Below are 27,826 nucleotides of genomic sequence, written 5' to 3' on the forward strand. Positions count from 1 at the left end.
TGTGCCGTGGGGCAATGGGATGGGCCTGTGCTTGGTGAAGGGGGATCTTTGGTCGGCGACTGGTGACCAGTTACATGGCGCCTTCCAGCCCGTCGCTTGCTAACAGCTGGGGTCGCAGTCCCCTCTGGCCTGGGGCAGCAGCAGGCTTAGAGGGGGTTCTGGGCTTCAGGGGGCAGGTTTCACCCCGGATCACATGGCCCCCTGGGGTGAAGCCAGGGATAGAGCCCAGAGAGCACAATTCCGTCTGTGCCTGAGCCATGAGGCCATCCCATGTGGGTGCATGGTGGTCCGTCCGTCCTCCCACACTGCTTCTCCGTGTCAGCACACCCCACGTGCAGGGTGGCTGCGGGACGGGACAGACCTTTGCCCAGTGGGTGACCCACCCAGGGGGAGCCAACCCCATGCAGGGCATGTGGAGTGCGAGGAGGTAGCTTCTTTGGGGCTGGGGCAAGAATCTCCTCCTCACTCCCTGTCTGAGTGCAGTGCATCCCAGGAGAACTCCTGCTATGCCCTTCGTGCAGGGCAGGGCTGGGGCCTGGAGTCACGCCGCTGTGGCTGCCTCTGAACTGAGATGTCAGTATGATGCCACTAGAGAGAATTCTGTTTTTTCAGGATGGTTTTTTAACCCCCCCTCCCAGAGCAGGTCTGTCCTGGGCCTGTGTGAGGCAGGGCGCGTGGGAGCCGCAGTGCAGGGACATGCAGTGATGGGCTGTCTTGTAGCGCAGACACAAGGGGCAGAGCAAAGGTTGTGTGGAGAGTTCTACTTCTGGCATTTCGCCTTCATGCCTTAGGCATGTTGTTCTGAACAGCTGTGTGAGGCATTCTGGTTCCTGAGAGCATCCCACCTGGGGTTTGGCCTTGCCCCACAGGCACATGGGGGGTGGGCACAGCTACCCAATGGCTCAGGTGGGCTGTGGATGCTCCCTGCGGCGGTTTGCTCACTCCTCACAGGCGCCAGACCCGCTGGGGGCAGGGAAGAGGCTGTGGAGGTGTGAGGGAGCACTGCAGAGGGGTGTGACGGGAGGCTGGGCACAGGCTGGGGTGGAACGAGATTTTTGGTACTTGGCACAGTGGGGACCCAGGGACAGGACCCATATGTGAGTGAGAGAGAGACTGGATTGTAACATGCTGAAGGGCAGAGTACCATGGATTCAAGGCTTGGTAGTGACAGACATTGAGGCTGTGTGGTTGACTCATGGACAGAAGAGCAGGGGTGAGCACAGGCTGTGCTGGTATATTAGATGGGCAGACTGTGTGTTGGGTGATCATAGAATCATAGAATATCGGGGTTGGAAGGGATCTCAGGAGGTCATCTAGTCCAACCCCCTGCTCAAAGCAGGACCAACACCAAATAAATCATCTCAGCCAGGGCTTTGTCAAGCTGGGCCTTAAAAACCTCTAAGGAAGGAGATTCCACCGCCTCCCTAGGGAACCCATTCCAGTGCTTCACCACCCTCCTAGTGAAAGTTTTTCCTAATATCCAACCTAAACCTCCCCCACTGCAACTTGAGACTTTTACTCCTTGTTCTGTCATCTGCCACGACTGAGAACAGTCTAGATCCACCCTCTTTGGAACCCCCTTCAGGTAGTTGAAAGCAGCTGTCAAATCCCCCCTCATTTTTCTCTTCTGCAAACTAAATCCCAGTTCCCTCCTCCTCTCCTCATAAGTCATGTGCTCCAGCCCCCTAATCATTTTTGTTATCCTCCGCTGGACTCTTCCCAGTTTTTCCACATCCTTCTTGTAGTGTGGGGCCCAAAACTGGACCCAGTATTCCAGATGTGGCATCACCAATGTTTAATAGAGGGGCATGATCACATCCCTCGATGTGCTTATTCCCCTACTTATACAGCCCAAAATGCCGTTAGCTTTCTTGGCAACAAGGGCACACTGCTGACTCATATCCCGCTTCTTGTCCACTGTAACCCCCAGGTCCTTTTCTGCAGAACTGCGGCCTAGCCACTTGGTCCTTAGTCTGTAGCAGTGCATGGGATTCTTCCGTCCTAAGTGCAGGACTCTGCACTTGTCCTTGTTGAACCTCATCAGATTTCTTTTGGCCCAATCTCTAATTTCTCTAGGTCCCTCTGTATCCTATCCCTACCCTCCAGCGTATCTACCACTCCTCCCAGTTTACTGTCATCTGGAAACCTGCTGAGGGTGCAGTCCACGCCATCCTCTAGATCATTAATGAAGATATTGAACAAATATGGTGGATAGAAAGCTGGCTAGATCGTCAGGCTCAACGGGTAGTGATCAATAGCTCCATGTCTAGTTGGCAGCTGGTATCAAGTGGAGTGACAAAAGGGTCGGTCTTGGGGTCAGTTTTGTTCAGTTTTGTTTGTGCTGGTGTATTAGATGGGTAGACTGTGTGTTGGGTGGTTGGGTGTAGGAGACGCCAGGTGGGTGGGTGTGCACAGACTGTTCTGGTGTGTTGGATGGGCAGATTGTGTGTTGGGTCGTCAGGTATAGGAGACACTGGGTGGGTGGGTGTGCACAGAGGCTGTGCTAGTGTATTAGAGGGGCAGACTGTGTGTTGGGTGGTCAGGTGTAGGAGACACTGGGTGGACGGGTGTTCACAGAGGCTGTGCTGATGTATTAGATGGGTAGACTGTGTGTTGGGTGGCTGGGTGTAGGAGACACCAGCTGGATGGGTGTGCGCACAAGCTGTGCTGGTGTATTAGATGGGCAGACTGTGTTGGCTGGTTGGGTGTAGAAGATACTGGGAAGATGGATGTACACAGATTATGCTGTCGTGTTCGATGAGCAGACTGTGTGTTGGGTGGTCGGATGTAGGAGACACCGGACCAATGGTTGTGCACAGATTCTTCTGGTGTGTTATATGGGCAGACTGTCTTGGGTGATCGGGTGTATGAGACACTGGGCGAATGGATGTTCACAGAAGTTGTGCTGGTGTATTAGATGGGCAGACTTCATTTTGGCTGATCGGGTGTAGGAGATGCCAGGCGGATAGTTGTGCACAGATTGTGCTCATAGACTTTAAGGTCAGAAGAGACCATTATGATCATCTAGTCTGACCTCCTGCACAATGCAGGCCACAGAATCTCACCCACCCACTCCTGTAACAAACCCCTAACCTATGTCTGAGTTATTGAAGTCCTCAGATTGTGGTTTGAAGACCTCAAGCTGCAGAGAATCGTCCAGCAAGTGACCTGTGCCCCATGCTGCAGAGGAAGGTGAAAAACCTCCAGGGCCTCTGCCAATCTGCCCTGGAGGAAAATTCCTTCTCGACCCCAAATATGGTGATCAGTTAAGCCCTGAGCATGTGGGCAAGACTCACCAGCCAGCACTCGGGAAAGAATTCTCTGCAGTAACTCAGATCCCACCCTGTCTAACATCCCATCACAGACCATTGGGCATACTTATCTGCTGATAATCAAAGATCAGTTGCCAAAATTAAGCTATCCCATCATACCATCCCTTCCATAACCCTATCAAGCTTAGTCTTGAAGCCAGATATGTCTTTTGCCCCCACTACTCCCCTTGGAAGGCTGTTCCAGAACTTTGCTCCTCTAATGGTTAGAAACCTTCATCTAATTTCAAGTCTAAACTTCCTAGTGTCCAGTTTATACCCATTTGTTCTTGTGTCTACACTGCTACTAAGCTTAAATAATTCCTCTCCCTCCCTGATATTTATCCCTTTGATATATTTATAAAGAGCAAGCATATCTCCCCTCAGCCTTCTTTTGGTTAGGCTAAACAAGCCAAGCTCTTTGAGTCTCCTTTCATAAGACAGGGTTTCCGTTCCTCGGATCATCCTAGTAGCCCTTCTCTGTACCCTGTTCCAGTTTGAATTCATCCTTCTTAAACATGGGAGACCAGAGCAGCACACAGTATTCCAGATGAGGTCTCATCAGTGCGGTACTAACACCTCCTTATCTTTGCCGGAAATAGCTTGCCTGATGCATCCTAAAACTGCATTAGCTTTTTTAATGGCCATATCACATTGGCGGCTCATAGTCATCCTGTGATCAACCAATACTCCGAGGTCCTTCTCCTCTGTTACTTCCAGCTGATGTGTTCCCAATTTATAACTAAAATTCTTGATGTTAATCCCTAAATGCATGACCTTATAGTTTTCACTATTAAATTTCATCCTATTACTATTACTCCAGTTTACAAGGTCATGCAGCTCTTCCTGTATGATATCCCGGTCCTTCTCTGTGTTAGCAATACCCCCCAGCTTTGTGTCATCCGCAAACTTTATTAGCACATTCCCACTTTTTGTGCCAAGGTCAGTAATAAAAAGATTAAATAAGATTGGTCCCCAAACCGATCCCTGAGGAACTCCACTAGTAACCTCCTTCCAGCCTGACAGTTCACCCTTCAGTACGACCCGTTGGAGTCTCCCCTTCAACCAGTTCCTTATCCACCTTTCAATTCTCATATTCATCCCCATCTTTTCCAATTTAGCTAAGAATTCCCCATGTGGAACCGTATCAAATGCCTTACTGAAACTGAGGTAAATTAGATCCACTGCGTTTCCTTTGTCTAAAGAATCTGTTACCTTCTCAAAGAAGGAGATCAGGTGGGTTTGGCACGATCTACCTTTAATAAAACCATGCTGTATTTTATCCCAATTACCATTGACCTCAATGTCTTTAACTACTTTCTCCTTCAAAATTTTTTCCAAGACCTTACATACTACAGATGTCAAACTAACAGGCCTACAGTTACTCGGATCACTCTTTTTCCCTTTCTTAAAGATAGGATCTATGTTAGCAATTCTCCAGTCGTGCGGTACAACCCCTGAGTTTACAGATTCATTAAAAATTCTTGCTAATGGGCTTGCAATTTCATGTGCCATTTCCTATAATATTCTTGGATGAAGATTATCTGGTCCCTCTGATTTAGTCCCATTAAGCTGTTTGAGTTTGTCTTCTATCTTGGATGTGGTAATATCTACCTCCATATCCTCATTCCCATATGTCATCCTACCATTATCCCCAAGATCCTCATTAGCCTTATTAAAGACTGAGGCAAAGTACTTATTTAGATATTGGGCCATGCCTAGATTATCCTTAACCTCCATTCCATCCTCAGTGTTTAGTGGTCCCACTTCTTCCTTCTTTTTCTTCTTATTTATCTGGCTATAGAACCTTTTACTGTTGGTTTTAATTCCCTTTGCAAGGTCCAACTCTACATGGCTTTTGGCCTTTCTCACTTTATCCCTACATGTTCTGACCTCACTAAGGTAGCTTTCTTTGCTGATCACTCCCATCTTCCATTCCTCATAGGCTTTCTGCTTTTCCTTAATCTCCTCTCTGAGATGTTTGCTCATCCAGCTTGGTCTACAACTCCTGCCTATGATTTTTTCCCCCTTTTTTGGGTTGCAGGATTCTGATAGTTTCTGTAACTTTGACTTGAAGTAATTCCAGGCCTCCTTCGCCTTTAGATCCACAAGTTCTTCAGTCCAATCCATTTTCCTAACTAATTTTCTTAATTCTTTAAAGTTGGCCCTTTTGAAATCAAAAACCCTAGTCCCAGATCTATTTTTGTTTATCCTTCCATCTAGTTTGAACTGAATTAGCTCATGATCACTCGAACCAAGGTTGTCCCCTACAACCATTTCTTCTATGAGGTCCTCACTACTCACCAAAACCAAATCTAAAATGGCATCCCCTCTTGTTGGTTCTTCAACTACTTGGTGAAGGAATCTGTCAGCTATCACATCCAGGAAAATCTGAGCCCTATTATTATTACTAGCACTTATCCTCCAATCTATATCTGGGAAGTTAGTCTCCTATGATCACACAATTCCCATTTGTGCTGGTGTATTAGATGGGCAGACTATGTGTTGGGTGGTCGGGTGTAGGAGACCCTGGGTGGGTGAGTGTGCACACAAGCTGTGCTGCTATTTTAGATGGGCGGATTGTGTTGCTGGTCAGGTGTAGAAGACACTGAGTGGATGGGTCTGCACAGAGGTTGTGCTGGTGTATTAGATGGGCAGACTAAATGTATGTATAGATGCTCTGGTGTAGGGGACGCTGGGTGTATGAGTGTGCATTAGATGGGCAGACTGAGTTAGCTGATTGGGTGTAGAACATACTGGGAAGATTGATGTGCACAGATTGTGCTGTCGTGTTCGATGAGCAGACTGTGTGTTGGGTAATCAGGTGTAGGAGACACCAGGTGGGCGGGTGTGCACACAAGCTGTATTAGATTGGCAGGCTGTGTGTTCTGCGGTCAGGTGTAGGAGATAGCGGGTAGATGGGTGTGCTCAGATTGTGCTGGTGTATTAGATAGGCAGACTGTATGTTGGACGGTCTGGCGTAGAGGACGCTGGGTGTATGAGTGTGCACAGATTGTGCTGGTGTGTTACATGTACACAGTGTGTGTTGGGTGGTTGGGTGCAGGAGACCCTGGGTGGATGAGTGTGCACAGATTCTGCTGGTGTATTAGATGGTCAGACTGTGTTGCATTGTTGGGTGTAGGAGACACAGAGTGGGTCAGTGTGTATAGAGGCTGTGATGGTCAGGTATAGGAGACACCAGGTGGATGGGAAGAAATGGTTGTGCACACAAGATGTGCTGGGGTATTAGATGGACAGACTGTGTGTTGGGTAGTCAGGTGTAGGAGACACTGGGTGGATGGGTGTTCGCAGAGCCTGTTCTGGTGTATTAGATGGGCCGACTGTGTGTTGGGTGGTCGGCAGGGCCGTCCTTAGGATTTATGGTGTCCTAGACGGGATTATTAAGCTGGTGCCCCTGTGCCTGTCTTGCTCTTAGCAACACAAACATAAGCTTACAGTATTGGAAAACTTGCCACATGCATGTTATTAAAACCAGTTTGTTAATTAAGCACACTGTAATGCTGATGGACTAGCACTAAAAAGTAGCACTATAGAAAAAATTCTGATTTGACAGAATGATGCAAATAATATAATTTTTTTAATTTGTTAACATTTTATTGGAAATTTATGTAAAGAGGTATTGAAACAAGGATTAATTTTTAATTAAAAGCAATCTTTCTGGCTTTTTTGGCTGCAAAAACAATAAGAATGTCATCGTATGACAAAGACAAAGTGATGTCTTGTTCGACTGCAAGAATAGCAAGACTAGTCAAGTGTTCCTGACTCCTTGTAGAGCGGAGATAGTTTTTAATGAGCTTTAGTTTTGAGAAACTCTGTTCTCTTGATGCTACTGTTACAGGAATTGTCAGTAGAATACGAGTGGCAATGTAACGTTAGGATATATGTCAACAAGTTTGCTGGTATGAATAAACTGTACAATGTCCCATCATAGATTTTGCATGTGGCAACAACTCAATTCTTCATACAGTTCAAGTCTATTTAAATGTTCAAAATGATCACCATGCTTCAGGAGGCTCTCTAGGTCGGGGTCCCCAACGTGGTGCCTGCGGGCGCCATGGCGCCCACAGGGGCCTCTCAGTGCACCTGCGTACTGGCTGGAGGATGAGCATCTGCCAAAATGCCGCCGAAATTCGGCGTCGGCGCCAACGCCTCTGGATGATGCCACTTGCCGCTGACAAGCAGCGTCATTCAGAGGCATTGCGGCTGAAATGCCGCTGAATTGCGGCAGCATTTCGGTGGATGCTCGTCTGCCACCATGGTCCTTCTTCTGGCACCTGCCAGACGAAAAAGGTTGGGGCCACTGCTCTAGGTTCTTGCACTTTGTCATTAGTTGCTCTTGTTTTCCTATTTCGTTGAATTTAGTCCTGCTCAGCCCACTGCCAGCTGAGTGAATGGAACGCTAGATCGACAGCGCGTTGAGTGGCTCAGCCGGGGTCTCAGCCACTGGCCTGCTCAGCCCGCTGTCAGCCTGGGGTTCCTTGGGGGTGTCCAGGCCAGCAGCGGGTGCTGAGTGCGGCTGGCAGCTGGGACCCCGGGTGGCAATGGGGCAGCAGCTGGAACCCCAGAGCAGCGGCAGGCTGAGCCGCTCAGCTCGCCGCTGCGTGCCATCAAAAATCAGCTCGCGTGCCACCTTTGGCATGTGTGCCGGAGGTTGCCGATCCCTGCTCTATACACTAGTAAGGAGATAAGCATATTACAGTTGTTGGAGGACTCTATTTAGCAGTAACAGGGCTATAGGAAAGTCAGTCAACATTTTTTGTTTCTCTGAAGAAAACTGGCCCACTCCCTTCCCCATACCAACCTTGTCACAAATAATTGTCAACAACTTATTTTCTGTTTTTGGCTAAGATATTGATTTAAAAAAAATATTGAAATTGAATTCAGGATTGTTAGCAAGCATTCTTGGCAAACAGATTTGCTCAATCAAAATGGCAATGCAGTACTGCTTTCATGCTTGGCTCACCCCCCAGCCTGCTGGTCCAACAGCTGCAGTAGAGGAGGAGATAGGTGGAAAACTGCAGGACCCCAAAATCCACCTCTTGGGGTGCAGAGTGGCAACAGCAGCAGCAAACCCTCAAGTCCGATCACACGCCAGTGGGCACCACCACCAGCCCAACGGACCATGGTGAAGTTAGCACAGCATCTGATCTCAGGGACGGGGCACCCATAGAGCCACAGCAGCTCATCCTGCCCTGTGCAGCTCCCCCCGGATGAGATGGATCACTGTCAGTCCAGGGGAGAGACGCACTCCCTAGCTAGGGTGACCAGATCCAGATGTCCTGATTTTATAGGGCCAGTCCCGATATTTGGGGCTTTGTCTTATATAGGTACCAATTACCCCCACCTAGGGTGACCAGACAGCAAGTGTGAAAAATCAGGACGGGGGTGAGGGGGAATAGGAGCCTATATAAGAAAAAGACCGAAAAATTGGGACTGGCCCTATAAAAGTGGGACATCTGCTCACCCTACCCCAACCCCCTGTCCTGATCTTTCGCACATGCTATCTGGCTATCCCCAGCCCAGCCGTGTGTGACCCTTCCAATCCTGGCTGCCTGCGAGGAAGTGAGTTACTTTCACTGTCAGTCCTCAGCAGGCAGGCAGCCAGCCAGCCTCCCCCAGCACCTCACCCAGCCCAACCCTGACAGCCCTCACGCTGCCAGGGGGAAAGAGTCACACTCACAGGTGAGTTCCTTCCCCCACCCCTTCCCATAGACTTCCCAGCAGCACACTCTCCTCCCTCAGGCTGTGCTGCATTCGGCTCTTTCTAGGACCCAGCAGCCCTGCTCTTACATTCTCCACTGCTTCCTGTCTGTCCAGGCTCCCGGCACAGTGGTGCCCCTAGACCTAGTGCTGCCCTAGGCGGCTGCCTGTTCTGCCTATGGCTAAGGACGGCCCTGGTGGTCAGGTGTAGAAGACACCAGGTGGATGGGTGTGCACAGATTGTGCTGGTGAATTAGCTAGGCAGACTTTGTGTTGCATGGTCGGATGGAGGAGACACCAGGTGGGCAGGTGTGCACACAAGCTGTATTAGATTGGCAGGCTGTGTGATCGGGTGTAGGAGATACCGGGTGGATGGGTGTGCTCAGATTGTGCTGGTGTATTAGATGGGCAGACTGTGTGTTGGATTGTCTGGTTTAGGAACACTGGGCGGATGGGTGTGCACAGATTGTGTTGGTGTATTAGATATGCACGCTGTGTTGGGTGGTTGGATGTAGGAGGCACTGAGTGGATGGGTGTGCACAGGGGTTGTGCTGGTGTATTAGATGGGCAGACTACGTGTTAGGTGGTTGGGTGGATGAGACACCAGGTGGACAGATGTGCACACAAGCTGTGCTGGTGTATTAGATGGACAGACTGTTGGCTGATTGGGTGTAGAAGATACTGGGCGGGTAGGAGTGCACAGAGGTTGTGCTGATGTATTAGATGGGCACACTGTGTTGGGTGGCCAGGTGTAGAAGACACTGGGCGGGTGAGTGTGCACAGATTGTGCTGGTTTATTATATGGGCAGAGTGTGTTGGGTGTAGGAGACACTGGGTGGACGGGTGTGCGCAGAGGCTGGACTGCTGAATGAGGGTCAGGCTGGGATGCGTTGGGGTCGCTGGTGCGCTCCATGGCTGCTGCAGCAGGGTGTGGCAGGGCAGAGTGGGCTGGGGGATCTGGGCTCTAACGCTCTCCTACTCTGCAGGAACTGATGTCTGCTGGCAGGAAGGAGAAGTCCAGGATGGCAGAGGAGAGTTCAAGTGGTAGCAGCAGCTCCCCTAGCCCTGGGGACACTCTCCCTTGGAACCTGGCCAAGCACCAGAGAACCAAAAGAACCAAGTCGTCCTCGGGCAGCGGGACCGTGCTGGACCCGGCGGAGAGAGCCGTGATCCGGATTGCAGGTAGGGTGCTCGTCGTGCCAATGCGCTTTCTCTGGGCAGAGGGTCATAGCTCTCCCCCTCTGGACATGGTGAGAGGCAGCTGCTGTGTGAACAGTGCAGCTGGATTGGCAGATCACCAGCAGCCATTGTGCATGGGGGACCGTCACCCCGTGGGCGTGTTTCTAGTGGGATCTGGTCTCAGCCCAGCGCTATTCAGTATCTATCCATCATCTGGGAGAAAACAGACAATCACTGCTGGTAACATTTGCGCCTATGCCAAGTTGCTGGTGTGGTAAATACAGGGACAGCCAGTCTGGATCGTTTGGTACGGCAGGTTCCTCTGAACCGCACGCGTTAAATCCACGAGGGGGCCGGGCGTGTGTCTGCGCAGGGTCATGTGACTGGGAACAGAGCCCGTGGGCCCCATATGTCAGATTTGGGGCTGGCTGCTGGAATGCATGTAGGGGGTGTGACCCTGAGCTCCCCGCGCAATGCTGAGGCTGTAATGTGAACGTGATCCTGGGAACCATCGAGTAGGACACGGAGGTGCTGTGACCTCTGTATATGGCATTGGTGGGCCCATCCCTGGGTGATGGCACTTCAACAAGGATGTTGGCAAACTGGGAAGGATTCAGAAAAGCTCTGCGAGGCTGGTGTGCAACACGGCCTCAAGGCAGAGACTAAAGAAACTGTCCAGTTAGCTCATCCAAGAGACAATTCAGAGGCGACTTGGGCACTTACAGAGGAGCCGATTTCTGATGGCAGACGGCTCTTGCGTCTGGCTGTAAAAGGCAGAATGAGATTTGATGCTGGGAAGTCGAAGCCAGGCAAGGTGCAGTTTCCTGTCAGGCAGGGGAATTAACCACTGGAACAGCTCACCTAGGGAAGTTTAGGCTTATACAATATGCAGGTGACACGGAGCTGGGAGGGGTTGCAAGCACTTTGGAGGGCAGGATTAGAATTCAAAAGGCCCGTGGCAAATAGGAGAATTGGTCTGAAATCAGCAAGATGAAATTCAATCGACAAGTGCCAAGTACTTCACTTAGGAAGGAAAAATCAAACGCACAGCTACAAACCGGGGAGTAACTGGCTGAGTGGGGAATGGCTGAACAGGATCTGGCGGTTATAACGGGTCGTAAACCCAGCCTGCGCGGTCAGGGGAAGTGGTGGTGTAGCTGTGAAGGGCCCAGGATAGGTGGGAGAGAAGGTGGGTGAGGTAATGTTTTTACTGGGTGGGGATCAGTCGTTCTCATGGCCACTATTTCCCCACTCTCGGGGGTTAAGCTCTGGAACAGGTATCTCAGGGAGGTTGTGGGGTCCCCGCGTCGGTGGTGGTTTTTAAGAACAGGGCTGGTGTAGGGTTACTTGGCCCTGCTTCAGCGTGGGGGGTTGGACTTGACGCTCTCTTGAGGTCCCTTCAGCCCCACGTTTCTGTGATTCTGTGATGGGGACTGGAAATCCAGACAGGATGGCCCTGCTGTGACTCAGTTCTGGGTTTGCTGCAGGAGTCACTGGATGCAACACGTGGGAGGAGGGGGTCAGATTGGTTGGTCACAGTGAGCCCTTCTGGCCTTAAATTCCATGAACAGAAGCTATAAATATCTGGGCTATGTTGTGGGAACATATGAGCAGCCGTACTGGGCCAGAGCACAGACCAGCTAGCCCAGGCTCCTGTCTCCAGCTCTCGTCTGTATCAGAGCTTCAGGAGGAGTGAACAGAACAGAGCAATTATGGAGTGACCCACCCCTGGTTTCCACTCCCAGCTTCTGCAGTCACAGGTTGAGGGTTGCACAAACATGGGATTTCATCCCTGACCATCTTGGCCATCACAACATGCCACAGCAGTGAGTTCCCCAGGTTAGTTGTGCATTGGGTGAAAAAAATATTTCCTCTTGTTTTGTATTAAACCTGCTGCCTGTTAATGTTATCGGGTGACCTCTGTGTTTTTGTGCTGTGGGGAAGGGTAAATAACTCTTCTCTAGGCACTTCCTCCACCCCAGTCGTGATTTTATAGTCCTCTGCCTTACCCCTGTTAGTCATCTCTTTTCCAAGCTGAGCAGTTCCAGGTTCTGTAATCTCTCCTTTAGAGAAGCCGTTCCACACCCCTAATCATTTTTGTTGTCCTTCTCCGAATCTTTTCCAGTTCCTATGTCTCTTTTCTGAGGTGGGGCGACCAGGTCTGCATGCAGCATTCAAGCTGCGGGCATACCATGGATTTATATAGCGGCAATGTGATATTTTCTGTCCTATTATCTGTCCCTTTCCTAATGATTCCCAGCATTCTGTTCCCTTTTTTTGACTGCCGCTGCACACTGAATGGCTGTTCTCAGAGAACTCTCCACAGCGACTCCAAGATCCCTTTCTTGCATGGGAACAGCTCCTTGAGAGCCCATCATGGTGTATGTCTCGTTGGGATGATGTTATCCAATGTGCATCACTCTGCACTTAACAGTGTTGAATTTCATCTGCCCTTTTGTCCCCCAGTCGCCCTGTTTGGTGAGATCCCTTTGGAACGAGGGCGTCTCCAATAGGGCCGAGGCCCCCGCACTGCACAGAGACCCCTGGAATGGGGCTGCCTGGAGCAGTCGCTCCCTGCAGACAGTGTTGGGAACCTGCACGGGAGCAGCAGCTTGGGGGCTGCTGTTGTGTATGGCAAAGCATCCTGGGGTGTGGGGTCTGTGCTGGGGCGATGCTGCACCAGGAGGGGGCAGCTGTGTGGGGGTGGGGAGCTGCATTGAGAATGGGTGGGGCTGTGGGGGCTGGGTGGGTCCATGGCAGAGTGGGGCATCGCTGCACTGAGGGCGACTGTGAGGGGCAGGGGGCACTGAGGGGGGCTCTGTGGGGTGGGGTCGCATCACTGCACTGGGGGGGGCTGTGGCAGGGCTGTGGGGCGTCACTGCACTTTGCGGGCTGTTGGGGGCAGGGGGCGTGTCACTGCACTGGGGGTACTGTCGGGGCTGTGGGGGGTGAGGGCAATGAGGGAGATGTGGGGGCGTCGCTGCACGGGGGGATGCGAGGGCATCGCTGCACTGAGAGGGCTGTTGGGGGCAGGTTGCGTCACTGCACGGGGGGGGCTGTGGCAGGGCTGTGGGGGTGTCGCTGCATTGAGGGGGCTGTTGGGGGCAGGGGGCGTGTCACTGCACTGGGGGTACTGTTGGGGCTGTGGGGCATTTCTGCACTGAGGGAGGCTGTGGGGGGTGGGGGCAATGAGGGAGATGTGGGGGCGTCGCACTGGGGGGATGAGGGCATCACTGCACTGGGGGCGCTGTCGGGGGCAGGTTGCGTCGCTGCACTGCAGGGACTGTTCGGGCTGTGGGGGCATCGCTGCACTGTTGGGGGGGCTGTGGGGGTGGGAGACAATGAGGGGGATGAGGGGGCGTCGCTGCACTGAGGGGGGCTCTCGGGGCTGCCCCGCAGGAGGGTGGCTCTGTCGGGGATCGCACCTCCTTCCCCTGCTGGGAGCTGTGCTGGGGCAGGGCTGCGGGGGCACAGGGCTGTGAGGGCATCGCTGTACTGAGGGGGGCTGTGGGGGTGGGGGAGCATTGCTGCACTGGAGGGGTGGGGGCTGCCCTGTGGGAGGGTGGCTCTGTCGGGGATCACGTCCCCTTCCCCTGCCAGGAGCTGTGCCGGGTGGCCGGGCAGTGCTGTGGGGCAGGGCCGCGGGGGCACAGGGCTGTGGGGAGCCAGCTGAGCCAGTCTTGAGGCAGCTCCTGTAATCAAGGAGCCAGAACATGCTCTCAGTGGGGGCTACTTCTGCCCAGCCAGGGCCCCTCTGGGGGGAGCCCGTGGCTGGCGTTCTCTGGGGGGGGAAGCCATGGGAGTGCATCTACCTGGGGAGGGGCCCACAGGTGGGGGCACCTCGTGGGGCACAGCAGGGTAATCTGTGGGGGGCCTAGTGCCCTGGCTCCTGTGCAGAGCACCCCCTGCCGCAGGAGACACCCCAGGAAAGGGTGACCAGCCCCTCACCGCCCTGTGCTGGGGTTTGCCCAGGGTCTCCCTGCAGTGACAGCAGCTGCCATTAGGGGGCCCCCTGACACTGAGCAAAGGGGGTGTGGGGGCCGTGTGGGGTCCTGGCTCCCACCCCGGCGCCCGCCTCTGCCAGCCAGTGGGCATGTGGGAGCCTGGTACTGGGCCCCAGCCCCGAGAGCTCGGGACGCTTCAGCCATGGGTGTAGGGCCGGGGGTCAGCCAGCCACCCGCAGCCAGCACCCAGCTGGGGCCCTGTGTGGGGTGCTGGAGACGGCCCCTCCCACTGGGGCCCGAGAGCCACATCTCCCTGTGCCAGGCCCACCCCAGGGCCAGTCCTGCCCCCACCACACCCAGAGGACGCACTGGGTAGACAGGCCGACCCCAGCCCCCACATGTCCAGCTGTGCCAGGCCTGGTCGGGGGTCAGACACAGGCAGCCTGGCAGCAGCTCAGGTTTCGTGGCACCGTCTCACTGCCCTTCCAGCTGAAAGTGGTGACTGGAGCCAGCATGTGCACAGAGCTCCCGATCCCTGGCGCCGGGGCCCGCTCCACCCTGCACCCCCCCAGGGGGCTGCACTCCCCCGACAGCCTCAGAGATGTGGGGGAGAGACAGCTGGGTGTGGGGCATGGAGCAGGGCTGTGTAAGGTAGGGGATGGTGAAAGGTCCCGGAGAAACCCCTGGCAACGGACTGGGAGTCGCTCCCCCCGCTTCCCCCAGGGTGTGGGCTCATTTCAGAGCAGGATGGGCAGAAACCGGGGACCGGGGCAGAGGGGCCTCAGGGACAGACGAGATGGGCCCATGGGGTTTCCCCAGCTCCGGCTCCAGTCAATGTGAGGGGGAGCTCCCTGCAGCCCCTGCCCCCCCAGGGTGCCCATGCACTGGGCAAAGGTGCGGCACCCTGATGCCTGGCACAGCTGAGAGCTGCGCTCTGGGGCTGGGCCGTGGGAACAAGTCAGCCAACAGCTCCACATCCGGAGGCCGTGACCCTCCGCCCCACAGCCCACCAGGAGGGCAGAGCTGCCTGCTGCAGCCTGGGAGGGGGCGTCTCCAGCCCTGCCCCATCTGCAGGGGGCGCAGTGGGGACAGGGCCTGGCCCAGCCAAAGCAGCTGGTGACCACAGAAGCACTGAGTCACCCGGGGTGGGGGCGGGGCTTTAAGGGGGGCTGTGGGAGGGGCTCTGACCTCAGTGGGGGGGTGGAGCTGATGGTGGGGGCTCTGAATGGTTGGGGCGGGGTTGGCACTGGGAGCTGTGGGCGTGTTGGAGCTGGGGGGAGGGGGGCTCTGACCTGTACCAGTGGGGGGGCTGTGCGGGGAGCTGGGCTGTGACTGGTATGGGTGGGGCACTGAGGGCTGTGGGTAGGGCAAACCTTTTACTGATATGGCGGGGCACTCGGGACTGTGGGAGTGGGGCTCTGACCAGTATGGGCGGCTGTGGGGGGCAGGACTCTGACCAGTATCTGGGGCACTGGGAGCTGTGGGGAGTGGGGCTCTGACCAGTAGGGGGGCACTGGGGGCTGTGAGGGGCGGGGCTCTGACCAGTAGGGGGGCACTGGGGGCTGTGGGGGGCGGGGCTCTGACTAGAATGGGGAGCAGGGCTCTGACCAGTAGGAGGGGCACTGGGGGCTGTGGGGGCAGGCCTCTGAGCACAGTGGGGGGGGGGGCCATTAGGAGCTATAGGTGGAGCAGGGCTTTAACCAGTAGGGGGGCACTGGGGGCTGTGGGGGCAGGGCTCTGAGCATGGGGGGGCATTAAGAGCTATAGGTGGAGCAGGGCTTTAACCAGTATGGGGGCACTGGCGGCTGTGGGGGCGGGACTCTGACCAGTATGAGGCACTAGGGGCTGGGGGGCGGGACTCTGATCAGTATGGGGCACTAGGGGCTGTGGGGAGCAGAGCTCTGAGCAGTATGGGGGGCACTGGGGGCTGTGGGGAGCAGGGCTCTGACCAGTAGAGGGGGCACTGGGGGCGGGGCTCTGAGCAGTAGGGGGCACTGAGGGCTGTGGGGGCGGGGCTCTGACCAGTAGGGGGGCACTGGGGGCTGTGGAGAGCAGGGCTCTGAGCAGTATGGGGGCCACTGGGGACTGTAGGGGCGGGGCTCTGAGCAGTATGGGGGGCACTGGGGGCTGTGGAGAGCAGGGCTCTGAGCAGTATGGGGGGGCACTGGGGGCTGTAGGGGTGGGGCTCTGACCAGTAGGGGGGCACTGGGGACTGTGGGGGCGGGGTTCTGACCAGTAGGGGGCACTGGGGGCTGTGGGGGCGGGGCTCTGACCAGTAGAGGGCACTGGGGGCTGTGGGGAGCAGAGCTCTGAGCATGGGGGGCACTGGGGGCTGTGCGGAGCAGGGCTCCGAGCACTATGGGGGGCACTGGGGGCTGTGGGGAGCAGGGCTCTGAGCAGTATGGGGGGCACTGGGGGCTGTGGGGAGCAGGGCTCTGAGCAGGATGGGGGACACTGGGGGCTGTGGGCAGCAGGGCTCTGAGCAGTATGGGGGGCACTGGGGGCTGTAGGGAGCAGGGCTCTGACCAGTAGGGGGCACTGGGGGCTGTGGGGAGCAGAGCTCTGAGCAGTATGGGGGGCACTGGGGGCTGTGGGGGCGGGGCTCTGACCAGTAGGGGGCACTGGGGGCTGTGGGGAGCAGGGCTCTGACCAGTAGAGGGCACTGGGGGCTGTGGGGAGCAGGGCTCTGAGCAGTATGGGGGGCACTGGGGGCTGTGGGGTGGGGCTCTGACCAGTGGGGGGCACTGGGGGCTGTGGGGAGCAGGGCTCTGAGTAGTATGGGGGGCACTGGGGGCTGTGGGGAGCGGGGCTCTGGGGGCTGTGGGGACCAGGGCTCTGAGCAGTGGGGGGCACTGGGGGCTGTGGGGTGGGGCTCTGAGCAGTAGGGGGGGCACTGGGGGCTGTGGGGAGCGGGGCTCTGAGAAGTAGGGGGGGCACTGGGGGCTGTGGGGAGCGGGGCTCTGAGAAGTAGGGGGGGCACTGGGGGCTGTGGGGAGCGGGGCTCTGAGCAGTAGGGGGGGCACTGGGGGCTGTGGGGAGCGGGGCTCCGACCAGTGGGGGGCACTGGGGGTGTGGGGAGGGCTCTGAGCAGTATGGGGGGCACTGGGGGCTGTGTGGGGGTCTCTGAGCAGTATGGGGGGCACTGGGGGCTGTTGGGCGGGGCTCTGAGCAGTATGGGGGGCACTGAGGGCTGTGGGGAGCAGGGCTCTGAGCAGTAGGGGGGGCACTGGGGGCTGTGGGGAGCAGGGCTCTGAGCAGTGGGGGGCCCTGGGGGCTGTGGGGAGCAGGGCTCTGAGCAGTGGGGGGCACTGGGGGCTGTGGGGCGGGGCTCTGAGCAGTATGGGGGTCACTGGGGGCTGTGGGGCGGGCTCTGACCAGTGGGGGGACTGTGGGCTGTGGGGGTGGGGCTCTGACCAGTAGGGGGCACTGTGGGCTTTGGGAGGGGTCTGACCAGTGGGGGGCACTGGGGGCTGTGGGGCAGGGCTCTGAGCAGTATGGGGGGCACTGGGGGCTGTGGGGCGCAGGGCTCTGACCAGTATGGGGGGCACTGGGGGCTGTGGGGAGCAGGGCTCTGACCAGTGGGGGGCACTGGGGGCTGTGGGGAGCGGGGCTCTGACCAGTGGGGGGCACTGGGGGCTGTGGGGGTGGGGCTCTGACCAGTGGGGGGCACTGGGGGCTGTGGGGCGGGCTCTGAGCAGTATGGGGGGCACTGGGGGCTGTGGGGGTGGGGCTCTGACCAGTGGGGGGCACTGTGGGCTGTGGGGCGGGGCTCTGAGCAGTATGGGGGGCACTGGGGGCTGTGGGGAGCAGGTCTCTGACCAGTGGGGGGACTGTGGGCTGTGGGGCGGGGCTCTGAGCAGTATGGGGGGCACTGGGGGCTGTGGGGGTGGGCTCTGACCAGTGGGGGGCACTGGGGGCTGTGGGGCGGGGCTCTGAGCAGTATGGTGGGCACTGGGGGCTGTGGGGCGGGGCTCTGAGCAGTATGGGGGGCACTGGGGGCTGTGGGGAGCAGGGCTCTGAGCAGTGGGGGGCACTGAGGGCTGTGGGGAGCAGGGCTCTGAGCAGTAGGGGGGGCACTGGGGCCTGAGAGGAGCAGGGCTCTGACCAGTGGGGGGCACTGGGGGCTGTGGGGCGGGGCTCTGAGCAGTATGGGGGTCACTGGGGGCTGTGGGGCGGGCTCTGACCAGTGGGGGGACTGTGGGCTGTGGGGGTGGGGCTCTGACCAGTAGGGGGCACTGTGGGCTTTGGGAGGGGTCTGACCAGTGGGGGGCACTGGGGGCTGTGGGGAGCAGGGCTCTGACCAGTATGGGGGGCACTGGGGGCTGTGGGGAGCAGGGCTCTGACCAGTGGGGGGCACTGGGGGCTGTGGGGGTGGGGCTCTGACCAGTGGGGGGACTGTGGGCTGTGGGGGTGGGGCTCTGACCAGTGGGGGGCACTGGGGGCTGTGGGGCGGGCTCTGAGCAGTATGGGGGGCACTGGGGGCTGTGGGGAGCAGGGCTCTGACCAGTGGGGGTACTGGGGGCTGTGGGGAGCAGGGCTCTGACCAGTGGGGGGCACTGGGGGCTGTGGGGCGGGGCTCTGAGCAGTATGGGGGGGCACTGGGGGCTGTGGGGGTGGGGCTCTGACCAGTGGGGGGCACTGTGGGCTGTGGGGCGGGGCTCTGAGCAGTATGGGGGGCACTGGGGGCTGTGGGGAGCAGGGCTCTGACCAGTGGGGGGACTGTGGGCTGTGGGGCGGGGCTCTGAGCAGTATGGGGGGCACTGGGGGCTGTGGGGGTGGGGCTCTGACCAGTGGGGGGCACTGGGGGCTGTGGGGCGGGGCTCTGAGCAGTATGGTGGGCACTGGGGGCTGTGGGGCGGGGCTCTGAGCAGTATGGGGGGCACTGGGGGCTGTGGGGAGCAGGGCTCTGACCAGTGGGGGGCACTGGGGGCTGTGGGGCGGGCTCTGACCAGTGGGGGCACTGGGGGCTGTGGGGTGGGCTCTGACCAGTGGGGGGCACTGTGGGCTGTGGGGCGGGGCTCTGAGCAGTATGGGGGGCACTGGGGGCTGTGGGGCGGGGCTCTGAGCAGTATGGGGGGCACTGGGGGCTGTGCGGAGCAGGGCTCTGAGCAGTATGGGGGGCACTGGGGGCTGTGCGGAGCAGGGCTCTGAGCAGTATGGGGGGCACTGGGGGCTGTGGGGAGCAGGGCTCTGACCAGTGGGGGGCGCTGTGGGGCGGGGCTCTGAGCAGTATGGGGGGCACTGGGGGCTGTGGGGATCAGGGCTCTGACCAGTGGGGGGGCGCTGTGGGGGGGGCTCTGAGCAGTATGGGGGGCACTGGGGGCTGTGGGGCAGGGCTCTGAGCAGTATGGAGGGCACTGGGGGCTGTGGGGAGCAGGGCTCTGACCAGTGGGGGTACTGGGGGCTGTGGGGCGGGGCTCTGAGCAGTATGGGGGGCACTGGGGGCTGTGGGGGTGGGGCTCTGACCAGTGGGGGGACTGTGGGCTGTGGGGGTGGGGCTCTGACCAGTGGGGGGCACTGGGGGCTGTGGGGCGGGCTCTGAGCAGTATGGGGGGCACTGGGGGCTGTGGGGAGCAGGGCTCTGACCAGTGGGGGTACTGGGGGCTGTGGGGAGCAGGGCTCTGACCAGTGGGGGGCACTGGGGGCTGTGGGGCGGGGCTCTGAGCAGTATGGGGGGCACTGGGGGCTGTGGGGGTGGGGCTCTGACCAGTGGGGGGCACTGTGGGCTGTGGGGCGGGGCTCTGAGCAGTATGGGGGGCACTGGGGGCTGTGGGGAGCAGGGCTCTGACCAGTGGGGGGACTGTGGGCTGTGGGGCGGGGCTCTGAGCAGTATGGGGGGCACTGGGGGCTGTGGGGGTGGGGCTCTGACCAGTGGGGGGCACTGGGGGCTGTGGGGCGGGGCTCTGAGCAGTATGGTGGGCACTGGGGGCTGTGGGGCGGGGCTCTGAGCAGTATGGGGGGCACTGGGGGCTGTGGGGAGCAGGGCTCTGACCAGTGGGGGGGCACTGGGGGCTGTGGGGCGGGCTCTGACCAGTGGGGGCACTGGGGGCTGTGGGGTGGGCTCTGACCAGTGGGGGGCACTGTGGGCTGTGGGGCGGGGCTCTGAGCAGTATGGGGGGCACTGGGGGCTGTGGGGCGGGGCTCTGAGCAGTATGGGGGGCACTGGGGGCTGTGGGGAGCAGGGCTCTGACCAGTGGGGGGACTGTGGGCTGTGGGGCGGGGCTCTGAGCAGTATGGGGGGCACTGGGGGCTGTGGGGGTGGGGCTCTGACCAGTGGGGGGCACTGGGGGCTGTGGGGCGGGGCTCTGAGCAGTATGGTGGGCACTGGGGGCTGTGGGGCGGGGCTCTGAGCAGTATGGGGGGCACTGGGGGCTGTGGGGAGCAGGGCTCTGACCAGTGGGGGGCACTGGGGGCTGTGGGGCGGGCTCTGACCAGTGGGGGCACTGGGGGCTGTGGGGTGGGCTCTGACCAGTGTGGGGCACTGTGGGCTGTGGGGCGGGGCTCTGAGCAGTATGGGGGGCACTGGGGGCTGTGGGGCGGGGCTCTGAGCAGTATGGGGGGCACTGGGGGCTGTGCGGAGCAGGGCTCTGAGCAGTATGGGGGGCACTGGGGGCTGTGCGGAGCAGGGCTCTGAGCAGTATGGGGGGCACTGGGGGCTGTGGGGAGCAGGGCTCTGACCAGTGGGGGGGCGCTGTGGGGCGGGGCTCTGAGCAGTATGGGGGGCACTGGGGGCTGTGGGGATCAGGGCTCTGACCAGTGGGGGGCGCTGTGGGGGGGCTCTGAGCAGTATGGGGGGCACTGGGGGCTGTGGGGCAGGGCTCTGAGCAGTATGGAGGGCACTGGGGGCTGTGGGGAGCAGGGCTCTGACCAGTGGGGGCACTGGGGGCTGTGGGGCGGGGCTCTGAGCAGTATGGGGGGCACTGGGGGCTGTGGGGATCAGGGCTCTGACCAGTGGGGGGCGCTGTGGGGGGGCTCTGAGCAGTATGGGGGGCACTGGGGGCTGTGGGGAGCAGGGCTCTGACCAGTGGGGGGCACTGGGGGCTGTGGGGCGGGCTCTGACCAGTGGGGGCGGTGGCGGAGCAGGGAGCAGGGCGGATTTGACCTGGGAATGGCGGGAAGGTGACACTGGGGATGGGATGGACGCTCCCTGAGCTGTAACCCGAGCCGGGGGGGGGTTGGGAGAATTCACACCTGCCTGGGAGACTGAACAAAGAGGAGGAGGAGCTGGGGGAGGGGGAGAGAGCTGCTGGGGGAGTTTTGATTTGGCAGTTTGGGGCTGGGTGGGTGCAACATAGGGAACCCCAAGTTGGAGTCTAAGCTCCCTGCCCCCCCAGAAGGACTTGACTGAGGGGTCCTGGCTGTACCTACAACTCTGTTTTAGACTGCGTTCCTACTGTCCAATAAACCTTCCGTTTTACCGGCTGGCTGAGAGTCCCGGGGAATCCCAGGAAGAGGGGTGCGGGGCCCTGACTCACGCACACTCCATGACAGGGGGGCACTGGAGGCTGTGGGTAGCGGAGCTCTGACCAGAATGGGGGGCACTAGGGATTGTGTGGAGCAGGGCTCTGACCATAATGGGGGCCCTGGGGGCTGTGGGGGGCAGGGCTCTGACCAGTATGGGGGGTTGCGGGGGGGCAGGGCTCTGACCAGTATGGGGGGCACTGGGGGCTGTGGGGGGCAGGGCTCTGACCAGTAGGGGGCACTGGGGGCTGTGGGGGGCGGGGCTCTGACCAGTATGGGGGCACTGGGGGCTGTGGGGGGCGGGGCTCTGACCAGTATGGGGGGCATTGGGGGCTGTGGGGGGTGGGGCTCTGACCAGTAGGGGGCACTGGGGGCTGTGGGGGGAAGGGCTCTGACCAGTATGGGGGGTTGTAGGGGGCAGGGCTCTGACCAGTATGGGGGGCACTGGGGGCTGTGGGGGGTGGGGCTCTGACCAGTAGGGGGGCACTGGGGGCTGTGGGGGCAGGGCTCTGAGCATGGGGGGGCATTAGGAGCTATAGGTGGAGCAGGGCTTTAACCAGTAAGGGGGACACATTAGTCTTGGGAGTCAGGACTCTGACTGGTGTGGTGGGGGCAGTGGGGGAATGGTGCTTTGGCTGGAACCGGGGTGGGGCTCTTTGGGGGAGCAGGCCTGTGAGTGGTATGGGCAGAGTGGGGCTGGTGTGGGGGCTCTGAGTGGTGCAGGCGCTGTGTGGCAGGGGCTAGCTGTGGGTGGTTCTGCATGGGTGACAGGGTCTGCACCCCGAGTGAGCGCTGGGGTGAGAGGGGATGGGAGGGTCTGTGGTAGGGGCTTCTTGCCCCACATCCCAGGTGCCCTGGTCCTGTGGGGGTTGCCATTGAGCTCCAGGCAGGGTCTGCCTAGGTGCCAGATGAATCGCAGTGGGGTGGGTGTATTTGTGCTTTCCCACTGTTGCCTGGCGCCCTGCAGTGGGGTGGAGTGGAGTAGAGTGGAGTGTGGGGTGGGAGGCCTGGAGTGCAGGGAGGTGGGGGGAGCTTGCTCTGGGCAGTGGTGTGTGTGTGGAGGTTGGTAGTGGGTGACAGGAGGGGTGTGCTGTGGGGTGGGAGTCTGAGCTGGGGGGCAGGGGTCAGCTGCATGTGCCATGGGGGGAGGGGCGGGGGGTGCCCATGGCTGTGGTATGTGTGTGGGGGTTGGTGGTGGGGTGAAGGAAGGGGTGTGCTATGGGGTGGGGGTCTGTGGTGGGGGTGGGGGGTACCCAGGTTTGTGGGGAGGTTGCTGAGGGGGTGAGGAGTGTGCCGGGGGTGGGGAGGCATGCGCTGTGGGGAAGGGGCAGGGGGTGCCCTGGGCTGTAGTGTGTGTGTGGGGATTTGTGGTTGGTGGTGGGGTGAGGGGAGGGGTGTGCTATGGGGTGGGGGTCTGTGTTGGGTGCCCAAGTGTGTGTGTGTGGGGGTCGGGGGTAAGGTGAGGGGAGGGGCGTGCCAGGGGGAGGGGCAGGGGTTGCCCAGGTGTGTGTGTTGGGGGGTTGGTGGGGGGGTGAGGGGAGGGACGTGCCATAGGGTGGGAGTCTGTGTTGGGTGCCCAGGTGTGGGGGGGGGGGTCGGGGGTGAGGTGAGGTGAGGGGCGTGCTGGGGGGAGGGGCAGAGGGTGCCCAGGTGTGTGTGTGTGGGGGGGGTTGGTGGTGTGGTGCGGGGAGGGATGTGCCATAGGATGGGCGGGGTTTGTGTTGGGTGCCCAGGTGCGTGTGTGGGGGTCGGGAGTGAGGTGAGGGGAGGGATGTGCCATAGGATGGGGGGGTGTGTTGGGGTGCCCAGGTGCGTGTGTGGGGGTCGGGAGTGAGGTGAGGGGAGGGATGTGCCATAGGATGGGGGGGTCTGTGTTGTGTGCCCAGGTGCGTGTGTGGGGGTCGGGGGTGAGGTGAGGGGAGGGATGTGCCATAGGATGGGGGGGGGGTCTGTGTTGGGTGCCCAGGTGCGTGTGTGGGGGTCGGGAGTGAGGTGAGGGGAGGGATGTGCCATAGGATGGGGGGGTCTGTGTTGTGTGCCCAGGTGCGTGTGTGGGGGTCGGGGGTGAGGTGAGGGGAGGGATGTGCCATAGGATGGGGGGGGGGTCTGTGTTGGGTGCCCAGGTGCGTGTGTGGGGGTCGGGAGTGAGGTGAGGGGAGGGATGTGCCATAGGACGGGGATCTGTGTTGGATGCCCAGGTGTGTGTGTGGGGGGGTCGGGGGTGAGGTGAGGGGAGGGGAGGGATGTGCCATAGGACGGGGGTCTGTGTTGGGTGCCCAGGTGCGTGTGTGGGGGTCGGGGGTGAGGTGAGGGGAGGGATGTGCCATAGGATGGGGGGTCTGTGTTGGGTGCCCAGGTGTGTGTGGGGGGGGGTTGGGGGTGAGGTGAGGGGCATGCCGGGGGGAGGGGCAGAGGGTGCCCAGGTGTGTGTGTGGGGGGGTCGGGGTGAGGTGAGGGGAGGGATGTGCCATAGGACGGGGGTCTGTGTTGTGTGCCCAGGTGCGTGTGTGGGGGTCGGGGGTGAGGTGAGGGGAGGGATGTGCCATAGGATGGGGGGGTCTGTGTTGGGTGCCCAGGTGCGTGTGTGGGGGTCGGGGGTGAGGTGAGGAGAGGGATGTGCCATAGGATGGGGGGTCTGTGTTGGGTGCCCAGGTGTGTGGGGGGCGGTTGGGGGTGAGGTGACGGGCATGCTGGGGGGAGGGGCAGAGGGTGCCCAGGTGCGTGTGTGGGGGTCGGGGGTGAGGTGAGGGGAGGGATGTGCCATAGGATGGGGGGGTCTGTGTTGGGTGCCCAGGTGTGTGTGGGGGGGGGGTTGGGGGTGAGGTGAGGTGAGGGGCATGCCGGGGGGAGGGGCAGAGGGTGCCCAGGTGTGTGTGTGGGGGGTCGGGGGTGAGGTGAGGTGAGGGGAGGGATGTGCCATAGGATGGGGGATCTGTGTTGGGTGCCCAGGTGTGTGTGTGGGGGGGGTCGGGGGTGAGGTGAGGGGAGGGGAGGGATGTGCCATAGGACGGGGGTCTGTGTTGGGTGCCCAGGTGCGTGTGTGGGGGTCGGGGGTGAGGTGAGGGGAGGGATGTGCCATAGGACGGGGATCTGTGTTGGATGCCCAGGTGTGTGTGTGGGGGGGGTCGGGGGTGAGGTGAGGGGAGGGATGTGCCATAGGATGGGGGGGGTCTGTGTTGGATGCCCAGGTGCGTATGTGGGGGTCGGGGGTGAGGTGAGGGGAGGGATGTGCCATAGGACGGGGATCTGTGTTGGATGCCCAGGTGTGTGGGGAGGGGTTGGGGGTGAGGTGAGGTGAGGGGCATGCCGGGGGGAGGGGCAGAGGGTGCCCAGGTGTGTGTGTGGGGGGGGTCGGGGGTGAGGTGAGGGGAGGGGAGGGATGTGCCATAGGACGGGGGTCTGTGTTGGGTGCCCAGGTGCGTGTGTGGGGGTGGGGCGAGGAGAGGGGTGCGCTGGGGGGTGATAGCAGCTCGGGCGTGGGACCAAGCTGGCGCAGTGAGGGATTCCCTAGGGTGGTGGGTGGGCACGGCCCCTGCGTGGCTGCAGCCTCCCTGCTCCGGCCCCCAAGTTCCAGGAGAGAGCTGGGTCCCCGCTGGCTCCGGCCCGTCCATGTCCCACCCTGGTCCGTAGAGATGGTGCTGTGGAGGGGCACTGGGCAGCAGCAGCCAGCCCCGCCGGGCAGCATGGCCCCGGAGGAGCCCCCCACCCTTGGGGCGTGCCCGCAGTGCCCTCTCGTGTGCTGTGCCTGCGGGCAGTGGCCGGCATGTCCCTGGCAGTGACTGAATGCTCTCCGCACTATTTCTGTCGGGCGCCGGGCTCTGCCCCGCCTGCCCGCCTGCTGAGCCCTTCGCACTAGATTGGATTACCCGGGGCTTTGGGCAGCTAAATTTAGGGCTGATGCCACCCCCCCCCCCACCGTGTGTGGGTCCCGCCTCTCGCTGGTTCTCCCAGTGACTCACCAGCGTTCCAGGAACAGGGCAGCACCCAGGGACAGGCACCTGGCCTGTCAGCCTCCTGCTGCCTGAGTTGGGAGCAGCTGCAAACGAGCCGCAGTCCTGGAGCCAGATGAGGGGCTGACAGCTCAGAATAGCAGCAAGTCACCCTGCAAATCGCGGCCCGTGTCAGTCTCCGGTCTGGGGCGCAGGGGCCCGGCCAGATGCATGCACCTCGCTGCAGAGCCTGCGCACTGGTGCCCAGCTCCGTGCCCTCGCCTTCCGGGTCCCTGGCACAGCTGGGGCAGGGCGTGGGTACCTGCCAGGGGCTTTCCCTGTGCATTGGAGGCGCCCAGCGCCCTGCCACACGGTGGCTGGCACCATGAGCCCATGCGTGCACCCGGGCGCCGCAGTGAGGCCAGCGCATGCAGCACTTGCCCCAGGAGCTGGACAGAGCAGAGGCTGTTTCCTGGCCAGTGGCTTCCGTGCTGGGGAGTGGGGGTGTCAGGCCCTGCCGTGGGGACGGGGGGAATCTGAGCGCAGGGGAGAGGGCAGCTGGGAACATGGCAGGGCCTGAGTTCAGAGATGGAGCTTTACAAATGCCCCGGGGTCTCCTGGCTGCCAGGGACAAGCCTGGGCTGAGTAAAAGGACATGGTCCCTTCACGCACGATGCGTGCAGCCCAGTCTGGGCGAGGGGGAGCCGCCGATGGCGAGGAAGCTCGGGGACAAGGCCGTGCAAGTGGATTCGCTGCCACTGCCACAGGATTCGGCCTGGCTGGGGCGCGGCAGGGGCGGGGGAGCAAAGGCATTTCCAGCTACCCTGGCAGAGCTGGGGGGGCGTCTGTGGGGGCCATGGGGGGGAGCTGCAGGTGAAGGGCACTGGCTCCTCAGAGGGATGGAGACTGCGGGGGGCTGGTGAGCAAAGCGCAGTTGCCCTAGGAGGAAATTGGGAAGTAGGGGCAGACAGACAGAGCTGGATGCACAGACGGCCACTGAGTGGCAGGTTCCCGTCCCCCAGCGCTCAGCCGCGGGCGCTTGGGGGCTGCCATAATCTGTGCTGGGAGCTCTGTTCTGCAGGCTCCTGCATCTCCAGCTAGCTGCAACCAGGCCGGCAGGGGGACGGGGGGCACCCACCAGCCTGCACTGCCCTGAGCTCCCAGAGGCCTGTGTGCCGGTGCTTCGTCCTTTGTTCCCGGCAGCACCGTGGCTGTGACTGGCCTGTCCCCAATTCTCTTCTGCTGCGTCAGCTGCATTTGTCATCTGGCTGAGCTGCCCGTTAGCCGTGGGCGGCCGCGCTGCACCCCTGGGCTGGCTGCATCCAGGGCTGGGCAGCGGTCACTAGGCCGGCTCACGGCTGTGGGGCTCTGGAAGGGCCGTGGGTCCTAGCCTGTCTGGGGTAGGGGGATAATTCCCCATCGGACTCTGTCTGGGCCCTCCTTGGGGCAGGGTTGGCTGGATGTCCCCCACACCCTGGAGTGGTGAAGTGGGTCAGAAGTGAGTATGGGAAGCCCTGGCTAGTGCCCCTCCCTCCAAGTGATACGGGGCTCGGCCCTGCTTCCTCCCTGCAACGCTGTACAGTGGGTGCCGTGCCAGGGCGAGGGGGGCTCAGCACCCCTTTTATCCTGGCTTTGCCCCGCAGGGGGCAGGCTCCTCCCAGCCCCGGAGCCGTGGGCGGCTGTTCCTTTAAGGGGTAGGGCCAGGCCGGCTGGAATGGCATTCCAGCAGCTGGGCTGGGCTGGGCTCTCACGGGCCATGCCTGCCAGCCCCAGCCCCAACCCCAGCCCCAGCTCCTGCTCGGCACCCATGAGAGACGCCAGGAGCTCTCCGCTGCGCTGACCCATGGCCGCTTTCAGCCTCAGCAGCCTGCCCCCCAACCCGGAGGAGAAGGACTTTATCCAGGCCTACGAGGAGGTGCGGGAGAGATACAAAGGTACCAGCCCTGCCCCCTGGCTGGCCCCATGGTGCTCCAGACAGGCTGGGGGGCTGGGGCTCCTGCTCTGAGCCGTGTGCTCGTTCCCATAATAGGGCATAGCAGGCACTGCCGGCCGGAGCCCTTCAGCAGGCGCGGGGCTCAGCTCTGACGGGCCCAGCTGCCAGCGCTGGGGTTTGGCCCCAGGGGCGTCTGGGATGAGCCAGGCAGGGCCGTGGGGTGTGGCTGGAGCCAGGCTCTGCACTGATGGGGCCTGGGCTGATGTGGGCAGGCAGGGCTGCCCCCTCTGATGTGTTCAGGGCTGAGCAAGCTGGGGGTGGCAGGACCCCAGCACCTGCAGCATGCACTGA

At 60.5% G+C, this 27,826-nt stretch overlaps 1 protein-coding gene across 6 annotated transcripts in view; it reads left to right on the top strand.

The window, feature by feature from the left end:
- PLEC (plectin) overlaps window positions 1-27,826 on the top strand; it is a 162,558-nt gene that overhangs the window by 23,295 nt on the left and 111,437 nt on the right. For 5 of the 6 annotated variants that reach the window (XM_050939279.1, XM_050939269.1, XM_050939270.1 and 2 more), the window contains one exon: window positions 10,016-10,211. In XM_050939279.1, the coding sequence (XP_050795236.1) occupies window positions 10,016-10,211 (196 nt within the window). Of the gene's footprint in view, window positions 1-10,015; window positions 10,212-26,510; window positions 27,477-27,826 lie in introns of those variants that run through there. The other variant, XM_050939273.1, reaches the window with a different exon arrangement.

Source organism: Gopherus flavomarginatus, chromosome 2 (assembly GCF_025201925.1).
Source record: "Gopherus flavomarginatus isolate rGopFla2 chromosome 2, rGopFla2.mat.asm, whole genome shotgun sequence".
NCBI lineage: Eukaryota > Metazoa > Chordata > Testudines > Testudinidae > Gopherus > Gopherus flavomarginatus.